The 13,264-nt window shown below is 42.7% G+C and overlaps 1 protein-coding gene across 2 annotated transcripts in view; it reads left to right on the top strand.

The window, feature by feature from the left end:
• The first annotated feature begins 378 nt into the window (after nt 1-378).
• The window catches only part of LOC118114259 (transmembrane protein 65), a 37,889-nt gene continuing 25,003 nt past the window's right edge, over nt 379-13,264 (top strand). For both annotated transcript variants that reach the window (XR_004697436.2, XM_035164604.2), the window contains exons 1-2: nt 379-562; nt 970-1,287. Coding sequence is in view for 1 of the 2 variants with exons in the window: in XM_035164604.2 (XP_035020495.1) it covers nt 1,011-1,287 (277 nt within the window). In the remaining variant the exon portion in view is untranslated. The remainder of the gene's footprint in view (nt 563-969; nt 1,288-13,264) is intronic.

The following is a 13,264-nucleotide window of genomic DNA, read 5'->3' as shown; positions in this document are numbered from 1 at the left end:
AAAAAGCCATAACAAAGTGTTTACAAGGAGGAAAAATAAAACAAGAATACAAAACATCAGAAATAAGAAATAAATGAATACAATGTCATCAGCAAATCATATGATACCAAATCTAAAATCACAATCACAATCAAAATCATACATCTTACCCACTGTTTACATTTTTGCTTTTAACTGTGTTTTGAAAGGTGTAATATAAATAATTTGTTTTAATTCTAGTACTTTAAAGAAACAAACTGTAACATAGTATTTTCTGATCAGAATAAAGACACGTTAACCAACACAGCCTGTGTAACATGAACACATCTGTGAGATGAACGTAGCCTGCGTGCGTCCGTCTGTGCCGTCACAGTTACGCACGGAGCAGAGCTGCGCAGCCATTGGAAAACATCTCTCCCCTCCCCTCACACACACACACACACACACACACACAGAGCATCCTGTCAGCCAGAGGTTACAGCTTCTCGGGTTTACGCTCGCAAAGATGTGATTATCTCACTTGCGCACAGAGCAGAAGCAGTTTGGTGGTTTTTCGGCTCCAGGCTCCAGCAGCTCTCAGCAGGTAAGAGGCGCAGCAGCGGCCGCATGTTGGGGGTTTGTCCGGGGGATGGTTGATGGTGCGGGACAGCGGAGCATCGACTGAGGTGCGTCCGATTAGACAAGTTGCAGTTCGGGTATGAGGACTCCTGACGCATCCCTCTCCCCCGTCCTCCTCCATAGAGGCGCGTGACACCAGCTGGGATCAGTGTGTGTGTATGTGTGTGTAAGCGATGTGTGGTTGTTGGTGTCAGGCCCGAGGTTTGCCCTGAAATAGCCTGACCCAGGCTGAGGAAGAGGAGGAGGAGGAGGAGGAGGAGGGGGGGAGTTTTCATGCGATCATTGCAGCGATGAATTCAAGCTAAATCATGTCATGTGTCGCGATTTGAAGACCAGGTGATAGCCGGGCCCGATGTTCTTCTTCTCCCCCAGGATCCCCTCCGCGTTGCTTCTCCCCTCCCTCATCCCCGGAGATGCTGCCCTGCCTGCGGAGACTCCTGCGGCCCGCCCTCTCCCTGAGAGCCGGCGCCGGGCTCACCAGAGCCGGGCTCGACAGCGGCCACGCTCCCGCCGCCTTGTCCCCGCTCTCCGCGCTGCTGCAGCGGCGCAGCCTGGGCACGCACCCGGAGCCCACGGAGCCGCTCGACTCGCCCCAGGGCGCCAAGGAGTTCATCTACAGCCTGCACCCGACCGAGCGCACCTGTCTGCTGCGAGAGCTGCACAAGTTCGAGTCCATAGCTATAGCTCAAGGTAGGTGATGTGGTACACTGCAACATGTTCACACTCTAAATGGGCTCATGAGCCACGCTACATTAGAAGCTGATTCAAGCTTCAGTCTTTCAGCCATAACTTTAGTTTATGAATCATAAGAAAAGCAGCTTCTAATGGCACGAGCTTCTTGGAAAATACCTCATTGATAAATTCATGGATTGAACAGTTTTTGCACCATGGTGATGATCTATTGCAGGTCATAGTCCAGTAAATTAATATGAAATCAAGGGTTTCATGGTTTAATGGTGAAGTTCTGACATTCGGAGCTGGAAAACTCTGGTAGGAGCCTTTGTGTTTTATTATGTCATTATAACATTGTGAAGTTACACTGTAATCTCCTACCTGCAACTAAAGCCTGCTCAAGCATGATTGGTCCGACTAGAAATGGGAACCAGAGGGACACCAGAAGGCTTCCAGTTCCAAACTCTTGTCCCTCGCCTTCTGCATATTCTGCATAATCTGCTTATTAAGATTTGAGACTTTATGACCTGTCCTGACCAGTCCAGTCCCCACAAGGTGCTGAGCTGCGTATTCAGCGTATTCTCCACGATGGAGCGTTTTCAGCTGCATGGTCCGATGTCGCAGCAGTTACATTTGCAGTCTGCAGCATGAGCACGGCATTGATGTTTCATTAAACATAAGAGTTGAATTATGGGAGTAAAGTACAGTATACGAGGAGGAGGAGCACAGGGGATGTCCCACATAGGGAGAGAGAAAAAGGGAGTGGATCAATACTGAGATGGAGAGCAGGGAGGAGGAGGAGGACACGAGTGATGATGAAGGCTTTACATCATGTAAGGCTCTGGGAGGGTGATGCTGTTCTGAGATCTTTTTTTCCAGCAGTAGAGTATAAAGTTTATTTTTAAAAATCGCTTCTCGTCATTCTGTCTCATGGTTTTATGTTTCATCGCTGCTGAATTATCGGATATTGGATTTGAAATGAACAGTGACAAACAACAAACAGCCTAAAAGCCATTGAGAATATTATATATTAAGTGTTTACTGGAAATCAATGCTGCTTCAGTGTTGTCGGTGAAAATGTCGATATGAGTCCTGTGACTTGTGGGTAAAAGATAAAGCATCTTTTGCTTTGTCTCAGCTCAACTTGTTTCAGCTCTGTGAGGAATAAGTTTGTGTTTACTCTCATTTCTGGTTTCATGACGGACCAATGATTCCCTGCAGAGACGATTTCCCATTTCAGAGTTGCCATTTTAGTGCTAATGATGTGTTCCACTCAGTAGATGTTATACTCAGGCTGTACAGGCTGTTCCTTTAAAGCAGATATCAACACTCTGCTGAATGTTGAACATACGTGCATACGCTGCTCTGAATAGTGTCATGTCTGTACTGTCCCTGCTCACTGTACAGCGTGTGAGGCTGTGAATAATAATCACCAGACAAGGACATGCACATACATCACAGCCCAGAGTGTCACTGTTAATATTAGTAATATTATTATCCCTCTGACACTGTGGCTTGAAAAGTTCCATCTGTTTGTTTGTTTTACAAGATTTAATTTATTTGGTTTTTCTCCCAAAACATAAATTAAAAAAATAATACTTTTTAGTTTTTATTAGAACCTGAAAGATATGAATTTTGGTAGGTGATGCTGATATTAGTACAAACTTTCCTATACCAATGTATTGGTACATATATATATATATATATATATACATTCTTAAGATTTTGTTTTCAAACTCTTTGTTTTCAAAATCAGTCAGGCTCCTATTTAACATGTAGATTCAGCCTCATCTTGTGTCACAGCAATAAATATAAGTGAGTGATGGGAGCATGCTGCTGTCAGCTGCGTGTGATGTATGGATCCATACATTATTGATCAGGCCCATATAGGTCACCTCTCTCCATGTGAACAAAAATAACCCAGTTATATTCACAGTTGTCACTGTGGCAGTGTACTGCTGAAAGCGTCTTCACCAACTTCAGTTAGATCTTGGAGCTTGAAGAAGTCCTCCTGGTGTACCACACTGTCTGTTGGCAAGGGTGGTCTTTCCTCCACTGGTTAGGTCCCAGATGCCGATGGTGTACTTCATGAAAGTTTCTCACCCATATTGGACCAATGGAAGATGTGGCACGAAAGGGCCTAAAAACACTTTTCACCAGTGAACATATTATGCTCATATTATAAATAAAATTTGGGTTATTGCTTGAAAAGGTTTTCATGCTCTAATGTTCAGAAAACACATCCCTTTCCTTATAGTGTCTAGTGCTGCAGCTCCTCTTTTCAGCCTCTGTCTGAAACACTTGGTTTTAGCTCCTTACTCCAGATAAAGCCCAGTCTGCTCTGATTGGCCAGCTGGCCCTCTCTGTTGTGATTGGTCAACTGCTTGAGCAGGCGTAGGGGGCGTGACAGAATAGCTGCAAGACATGCATAATGCAAATGTGATACGGAAGTCTTGGCTGGACTACTGGCGAAGTGAGAGAGAGGAACTTTGTGCTTTTCAACTTTGCAGATCTTTTACTGACACAAAAAAACTATACAACACACTAGAGGAAAGAAAAACAACAACAACAAAAAACCAACAAACATTTGTCTCTTGTAAAAGCAAGATGACTTGACGTTTTACTTTGCTGTTTGCAGAGCTGTTGTAATTGTTGTCAAATCTCAGCCTCCATTGAAGCTCCATACTTCTTTTCTCTACTGCAATTGAGAATAATGTGAGGGGGGTGCAGTGAAGTGACTGTAACCAGAGGACGTGTACTTTCCTCTGCTCTCACCTATGGGGCCGGCCTGGCTGCAGCTTGACTTACATCCTCACCTTCATGCTATAAAAGACCTCAGGGATTCTCTTACCTCCTGTATATGGGCTGCGGGCGAGCTGAGTCAGTTACTGCTGAACTGGTTCACACACTCTCTCACACTCGCTGACTGAGAGGTGGAGTTTTTTTTTTTGACGGGCTCATCAGCGTCCATCATCTCTGCCCAGTTTGCTGGACACCTGAAGCCAAACCCTTATTTTCTTGATGGTTGTATGCAGGATGGTGTGGAGAAGAAGCTGGGTGTGGTTGAATTCCGCTGACATATCTCATCACTGGACAGTTCTCTGAGGTTAATGGCGTGTGCTGCAGGGCTGTCAGTGAAGGATGGTGGTGTCCATTTGTACTGAGAGCACATTCAGCTTCCTTCCCATGCTCCATTGTGCTGTTAAATGAGAGGCACACTTTGTATTACTAAGTGAAATTAAGATTTTAAAGCCTGATCTTTATGCTCCTGTAAGAAACCCAAAGGCAGTAAAAGTCTCACTTTTAAACCTGAATTAATCAATGATTTGTTCGTTTAGAGGCCGCGCAACAAGCTGGAAACTCCACATTGACATTTAATCTCTTTATAAAGTTCATATGATGCATGTTTTAGGAAATAGTTGCCTATTTAAACACCTTGTAGTCACCACGGGTTGACTGTATATAAAGATGGAAGACAAGACAGCTCCCCAAAAGTGAAACCAAATCATCTTGATCGCCACCTGGTGGCTGGCTGCACCTCCTTTAATGGACGGGACATGGACCAAACTAAAAACGGGATGGTTTCTGGCTTTTTTTGCGTAGTTCTTTTCACCAAATGTACGTTCTAGTGTTTAAAGTTTAAGTATAATATTTGACGCTATAAAACGGGGTGAAACTCATAATTGAATGATTCGACGGATATGATTGGTCGAGACAGGATCTTTTAGCTTGATTTTAATGAGAGGAAGAGTAGAGATGTGTCATACATATTTATTTACAGTCTATGATAGACACGGAACAACGCCAGCATTCATTTTGAGTTTGTGTCTCGGGTGACTATAAATTAAAAATCCATCTCTTTTGAGCTCTGCTTTTGTTCTCCTCCACCTCCTGAGTGAATGTTCCTCGTTGTTCACCAGTTAGTCACTGAGTTTGTCTGTGTGCCGTTTGGTGCTGCCGGGCAGGAAGTTCCCACAGTGGGTTTATCAGAGCTTATTCTGCTTATAGCTGCCCGCTGTGGCAAAAAGAAAATATATCAACTCTGATGACGAGAGCAGTCAGAGTGAACCAGAATATTAAAGATGAAAGCTGTGGGCAGAAAAACAACGAGCTGATGCCGATCGCTCCACAGAGCTAAAGAAAACAGTTGGAGGATTTTTTAAAAATAATTATCATCACAAAGGATCTTTTCATACATTCCAAAGTTCTCTGATTCATATCGGCAGAGATGGATGATTGGTGCTTTTTAATGTCAACCAAAAATTCGTTTTTTGCTATTTGGGCCATATTCACTATTTACCACATGCAGGTTCCCATTCAGGCTACACCGTTCCTAGAGCACTGCATGTTCGCCCACATTTATTTTGTGATATTTGGGCCACATTTGCTAAGTGTGCAACTCGAGCCACAAGAAGGACAGAAGTGCTGCATCCCTGCCTGAAGTGGCCCGCATCTGGGTTGCTGTTCTTTGGAATTGTTAGTTCAGGTCGGTTGGGCTGTTGCCAGTTGGTCTTTATCCAGTTTCTGTGTCTGAACTTCCATTTCACTGTTTGAAAAGGTTGAAAAGTTTTTTTTAAAGTCTTCTGCAAAAAAAGTATACTTTTTAGGGCCCGAGGGAGCAGCGATTTCCAGCGAAGGTCCTGCACCCTCGTTTCTGAGGCTTGTGGAAATGCAGCCTTGGTCCATTTCAGAGGTTTAACGACCTCTTGTGTAGAAACGACAAGACCTGAGAGGCGATGGAGTAAAATCTGAAGGAAACAAGTGAGGTTAAAGGCTGAAGGTATATGGAGGAGAGGAGTAAACAGGAGGGAAAGAAAGGATGGAGAGGGGAGAAGTCAAAGCAAAGAGGGAGCTTTTCTTTAATAAGACTGCTGCAGAATGACTCAGATATTTAATATGAATATTAATACCTGTTTTACCACTCTGGGACAATCGGGTATCACCAAAGAAATATCACCAAAATTGAGAAGATATAGACGAATAGACAAAAATAAAGTTCAAATAGTGCAGCGTTGAAACTCTATTACATCACTGACCCTCGAGCAGTGTGGAGCTCGAGGGGTTTTCTTTGTTGTTTCATGGTAAAGAAGAAATGATTTATTAATGCTGGTGCATTAATACAAAAAAAAAAGTTATTAGAAATGAGAGACGGCTCCACTGTGGCTCCACTGTAATACTGATGATGAGGATCTCCAGATTCATTCAGTGCACCATATCATTTACACTGAATCGCATTTAGCTGATAAACATCGTAAAAACCAATGAAGCACGAGAAGTGGAAAATGAGACTTTGTTGTTGTTGAATTTTAGCACTAATGTCTGCAGCACACTGGAGGATTTTCAAAATGTAAACCGAGACCACAGATGTAAGAGCAGATGTAACCTATTTTTAATATTCCAATCGTGAGAACGCACACGCTGGACAATCCAGTCCACACACAGGAACACACATAGGGCCTTTAAACAAATGGTTTCTGGGTGGTGATTCCAGAGAAACTCAAAGAAACTGGCATGGTCAGATGTGACTTGAGAATACCACGGGAGCTGACAAAATAAACCAGCAATAATACTCTCGTCACAATTTCTCCTTCCTTTTCCAATGTCCACCTGGTACGGGAAACAAAAGCCTTATTTACACTGTATGCAGCCATGTTTCTGCTCTAAACACAGGTACGGAACATCCAGGTGGTTTCCAGTCAGCTCGCTCTCAATTTTTTCAGCTCAGTGGCCCAATCGCTGTTTCTGTCATGCCACACGAGTCTCCCCGGTTTCTAATAAAACACGCTTGATGCTTACGATTCGAAGCCTCCCTGAACCCTTCACACTATGGGATCATTTGGCCATCCGTTCAGATCATCCTTGAAGCGGCCACGCCCCCACGATCGTCAGGAATCAAACCCGAAATGTGATCAATTATCCTCTAATATGCCGAATAGCATAAGCTGCAAAATGGCTGAAAATGTTTTTACTGAAAACTGAAACGAAAGAAAAACAAAAGAAGACAGAAAATAAAAAAAATTGGAGTCTCCTTTGTTACAGTTGAAAGCTTCTTTGCATTAGTTTGAATTTAAATCCGTATCACTGGGCGGTACATGCTGATCTATACACATTTTAAGAAGTAGGAAAAGCTTTCTTTCTCCGACAGGCAGCATATATTTGCATATAAATGTATCTTTATGTTCGAAAGACGGGAGAGAGGAGGAGCAGATGGAGAGCGAGGTGAAGGAGAGGTGCAGCAGACTGGTGAATAAATCCTCCTCTGGTCCATCTGGATCTGGTGATCCTGAGCGTTGGGTTACACGGTGACTCAGGGACGTTCTAACGTGGCTTTCCCACAAGGCTGCTGGTGGAAAGGAAAACATGAGATGAGACCACATGGAGGCAATTTCTCTTACAGCACTGCTGAGCGAGATTCATGCTGGGGAGGCCGTTCATTTCATTTTCTTCCTTTCCAACAACCATTTGTTTAGAAGTGTTCAAAAATTCTTCTTCATCTTAATCGACTCAGTGTAATGAATCCACCATTAAAGCTTCCATTTCTTTCATCGTCAGGTTTGTGCATTTCAAAGAGACGCCTAATATATTCAGCGCACATTAGATTGCTTTCATAGTGATGTTATATTCCATCTTTTACGGTGAAAGCTGCGCCCCGTCACCACCAGGCATCTTCCTTGATGTATTGAGGAAGAGGAGCAGCTTTTCTTTTCTTCATTCTGCCTCAGCTCATGCAGTGCAGTTATTATGTGAGTCTGACTCACTGGATATAGACGGCGGGTTTAAGCCTGACATTAGCCGCATGTCTCGTGAACCCTTCCCCTCCCTTCCCACTTCCTGCCTGTCGGGGTTTTCAAAAATTCAAACATTCACAACAACAACTTCCAAGCTTTAATCAATCTTTAAAAAAAACATTGTTGTCTTGTAGATTCAAATATAAATCCAGAAATGTGCTATTGTTGCTCACCAATCTCCCCAATAACCCATAATAATGTGATTGAAATGTTTCCAAATGTATTAAAAATCAAAAACTTTAATCTCATTTGCTAAAATATTCAGACGTCCCGGGTGTCACCTCAAACTGGTGCATCCTGTTTGCTTTGAAAGTCCTGGAGGTGTCATAAATGGAAGTGACAGGACATATTTTAGAAAGGCACACGCCTGGTTTTATTAGTCCCACAATTCACAATGTATGTCAGGACAAAAGCCAAGCAATGAAGTGGCAATAAATCAGGGCAGGGGCATTAAACCATTTGTGAAGCCCTGCGTGTTTACACCAGCAAAGTGGCCTCAATAAATGTGAAGAGGAGGAATTTTGCAACCACGTCAGGACTTGTCAGAATCGGCTGTATGACCAAACTGGGTAACCGGGTGCAAAGGGCCTTGGTCAGGGTGGTAACCAAAATCCCAATCGTCACTAGCACAGAATCTGCCAGACAACCAGCTCGGCATCATCATCCATCAATCAGACTCACCAGAAGCACTTTGAGTAAAAGGCACATGACCGCCAGCTTGGAGTTTGTCAAACAGCAGGAATTGTAACAGCATGACAACATTTGGGCACCATGCAGTACTCATCACCTGGCTAATACATCTTCCCCACAGTGAAGCAGTGGTGGGGGGGCTTCTCAGCAGCAAGGACTGGGAGACCAGGGAGAATTTAGGGATGAATGATGAATGTAGCCAAATACAGAGAGGTCCTTGAAGACGACCTGAGACTGTCCACCTTTCAGCCCCGGAAATTACCTGGAGTATAAAACCAAGACAGGTTGGAGCGGTTTCCGGACGAGTGTCTGTCTGTCTGTCCTTGAATGTCCCAGACAAAGCCCGTAGAGCGTCTGTAGAGAAACCCGAGGATGACAGTTCATGGACGCTTCCCATTTAATCTGTGTGAGAGAATCTGTCAGGAAGAAAGAGATGAACTGGCCAAATCCAGGTGTTCAGAGCCTGGAGAGATTCAACCAAGAAGACTGAAGCTGGAGCTGCTGCCAAAGAGGTTTTTACAAAGAATTGAATTAAGAGTCTGGACACTTTTATAAATGAAGGATTCAGTTTTTCAATTTACAATTTGCATTTCTAAAACTGTTTCTATTTTACTGGTTGTGGAGTGTAAACAACTTCTTCTTTAAATTGAATTTACCACACTATAAACGCTGCAAAGTCTGAAGGAGCCTGAATACTGAATCTGGAGAGACTGTGTAATAATGAATAAAAGAAACCTATTTTTTGCATATTGTTCGTCCTTCTCATGAAACCTAAACAGATGGATCAAGGCATGAATTCAATTACACAGGCACCACGGAAGCCTCAGTAATGTTGTTATGCGCTGCGGGATGTGTTTAATATTCAAGGTTGCCTTTGTTTTGTGAGCCCGTCAGTTCGATCACGAGGTCGTGAGCTTCAGCGTCTATGAGACAGGGATGGACAACATGACCTTTAAAGACAACACATACGCACTTCTTGTCACCTCTTTCGTTTCTTGTCCATTTCTCTTCTGTCTTGCCCCTCAAATTTTTTCTTTCTCTCATTCTGTGGCTCCCTTTTACTAAATGTGCCACTGCACATTACTCATCAAACCTGCCCGCTCTTGTCCTTGGTCTGTACCTGAGCTGCTCAGAGGATTTTAAGTGACGTCTGATGTCACCACAGCCCCACAAGGCTGAAGTCAGAGACTGAAGAGAAAAACTGCAAAGTAAAGGAACCAAAAACCAAAACAATGAGCTGAAAGATGATAAAAGGCTCAGTAGAGCTGAAGAGAACAGCAGAGTCAGGAGATGGTGAGGTCGGTTTGTTGGTTTCACTGTTGGTGGTCTCTTTCCAATATATTGACATGATCTATTGCTAATTAAAAAAATATTGGCTGTAGCAGTTTTTGGTATTTATTCTAAAATCTTAGTGCAACATTAAAACATTAATGTGGCATAAGTGTGCAGGCTCGTCTTTGTTTTTGTTGAATCGCTCCGGACCGCCTTGCACCTTGTGATGTGTGTTTAGTTTTTTTTTTTTTCTCCCTCGTGTACCATTAAAAATCAGGCGACTCATCCTCAGGACTCCAGGTCTGATTTATAGCCGGTTTTCCTGTTGTCCTGTGCTGATTATTTCAGATTATTTAAGAGGGTCACACTCAGAGCTTCTTCCATTCTCTGCAAAACAAATGTTGTGCAGAAGCACTTTTCAAGACAAAGCTTGTTTCTTTACTGCTCCTCCTGTTTTATCTGCTGCTGTTATTCAGCCGGGACGCCGCAGTCACAATGAATGCTATCATCCCTCCTGCTGCTGCTGTGTGCAGTAACGTGTGGGCACAGCTAAACAGAGCAAAGCCATTCATAAAGATGCACAATCGTCTCACACTAGGATCAACAGACCCTTTTCACTGCAGACATTTTGTCTGGCAACAACAGAATACCAACACTTGTGCCGCTGCTATAATGTGCCAGAAAAGATCTTTAAAAGGAGTCAGGACCATGGTCAGTAACCATCTGTCTCTGTGAGTCATCTGATCCCCGACTACTTGGCACTTAGGAGGCCACATGCAATCAACTGCAATTAACTACAGATAGAAAACATGCCACACTTATATTCATCACCAGGACTGAGAAGTGTTGGTGTGACGCAGAGGAATCCTGCAGCATCTAAATCCTCTGGAGACCAAAACTGAGCTTTACATTTACTGCAAACTTCTGTAGGTGTGTATCACCATCAACATGTGAAGAGGGTGTTCACCATTCGTTTCAAATGCGTGGTCTCATAGAGCCTTCATCCCTGTGTGATGCTGGGGGGTGTGGTTGTAAAGTGTGGATGTGAGTTATTTCAGGCAGCATTTAAAATCATTTCCCTGTTTTCTCTTTGCTCCTTTGGCCGAGTTCCAGCTATAAGACAAATAGGAACAACACTATTCCCCCTTTTTTCTTCCCCCTCTCTTGTGAATTACATTTCATCAGGGGAATATTTGTACTTGATCTTTGTCTGTGTGCTGTTCAGACCCTCTGCAGCTGCCTTAATTACCACTGTTGGAATCGACCCTGCCAAACACAGTTCACTGAGCTCAAAGGAGAAACGTACCTCACATGAAAGGTGACGACTGCTTTTACTTTGAGCTCTACTCATTATTTTCTCTCAGCCAACAAACAGTATTTGAAGCTGTGATATGACATTTAGATTTATTCCGTTATACTCCTGAGACTCGTAAAGAAGTCTGAACGTCTAAAAACAGATACACAGAAAGGTTTCAACCAAATAAACTTTCATATGCAAATCATGAGATTAACATCGACTCAAATCTTTCTACACTACTTCAGACTATAGTCCTTTCAGTGTGGATTACTTCATACACATTATGGTGTATTTCCTTACATATTAGTTATGTTATATAGGTATGGTTTATATGTTTGTACGCTTGATTACACAATAACTACTCGATGGATTGAGGGAAGAACTCATTGAATCTCCTCCTCCATTCTAATGGACAGATCTAATAATGTTTCATCCCTCTCTTAAACATTGCAAGATAAGGCTTTTTTTTTTTTGTACATTTTCAACAATTTCCAAGGAAATTTTTGATGGATCTAGATGGAAAAGAAATCTGAAACTAATATCGATGTGTGTGCGCACTTTGGTTCCGCTTAATTGAATTTAAGGGGACTATTTGGCCTTGGTGGATTTATGAGGATTTTGTGTAAAATCAAATCACACATTCAGGGACAGTTAAGAACTTGTCACAAAAAAGTTGTTTTGCTCCACAAACCTGTCCCTATTCCTTTTGTTTTTGACTTACGACTGCTCCAGCCTTGGCCCACATTGTGTGTGTGTGCTGTGTAATTTCCTCTTTTCCGTCTCATATATCATAGGAGAAAAGCAAAGTGCTGCACAGTTGATGAATGGCTGCAGTTGTTCTCATTCTTCTGCAGGAACTCAATTGATCCTGTGCACATCTATGTTCAGTCACACACACACACACACACTCATAGGTGTTTCCCTAAAATGCAAATAAGGTGACATTGATTCAAACAGACAAACACATGCGTATACACTCACACTTGAAACCACAGAAGAGTCTGTGGTTTTAAAAGTGCTCTCAGATGATGAGAATCCCTTTCTCCCTGTGAGGAGGTGTGCAACTTGAAAATCAATAAAATCCAGAGGGAAAACACAGATGTTTCTTCGTCCACATTGGTTAGATAAAGCCAGAGACACACACACACTAACAGAGGCATGCCCACAAACCGCACTGCACTGCTATACACAGACCTGCAATGAAAAATGCCCCTGGAACACTAAAGGCCTGCATTTGCAGAAAATCTTATTGGCTCCATTTGTCATTTTTATTTGGGGCGAAGGAAGCTCATCATGATTTTTGCAGAGAAAGAACTTGGCTCTTTGGTTTTTCACAAACTTATCCAATTGACAAAACTCTGTTCACTATTTTTTACGCTATACCCACTTCTATGTCTTTTTTTTAAGGCAAAACGAAGACAAAAAGGTGTGACTATCTAGAATTCAAGCAATCAGAGCAAAAGAGAGCTTGTTATTGGTTTAGCTCTATAAACAGAAGCTTTTTTTCATACATGAACTCTGAGTTTGTCTTTCACATATGGAAAATGCAATAGGAGGTTTAAAAAGTAAACTAAAACTAAATCAAACCAGCAAATAAACCTGAAAATGTTTGTAGATGGACTTTTGTATTTGGTTGTATCCTGAACAAGTTTTTCTTATTGAGCCTTTTACAGTAAATTACCATGTGGTTCTCTGAGCAGGGGACACAGACCGTTCATCATTTGGAGTACAACAGTTATTTGCTGACCACTTCTGTTTATCCATGTAGGCTTCAGGGAGCAGTTGTAGCTGACACGGTGACGCATCGTGTTGATGCCAGCGCCAGTTGCTTGCCTCGTGGCTGATTCTGCAGTAGGAGGCCACAAGATAAGAGAAGAATGGAACTTGGCTGCTTTGGTATTTAATCATGCTGCTGGTTAGCTACTTATCACAGCCCATTAAATGTTTT

The sequence above is a fragment of the Hippoglossus stenolepis genome, chromosome 8 (genome assembly GCF_022539355.2).
Source record: "Hippoglossus stenolepis isolate QCI-W04-F060 chromosome 8, HSTE1.2, whole genome shotgun sequence".
Taxonomy (NCBI): Eukaryota; Metazoa; Chordata; class Actinopteri; order Pleuronectiformes; family Pleuronectidae; genus Hippoglossus; species Hippoglossus stenolepis.
This window is presented reverse-complemented; position numbering and strand designations above follow the sequence as displayed.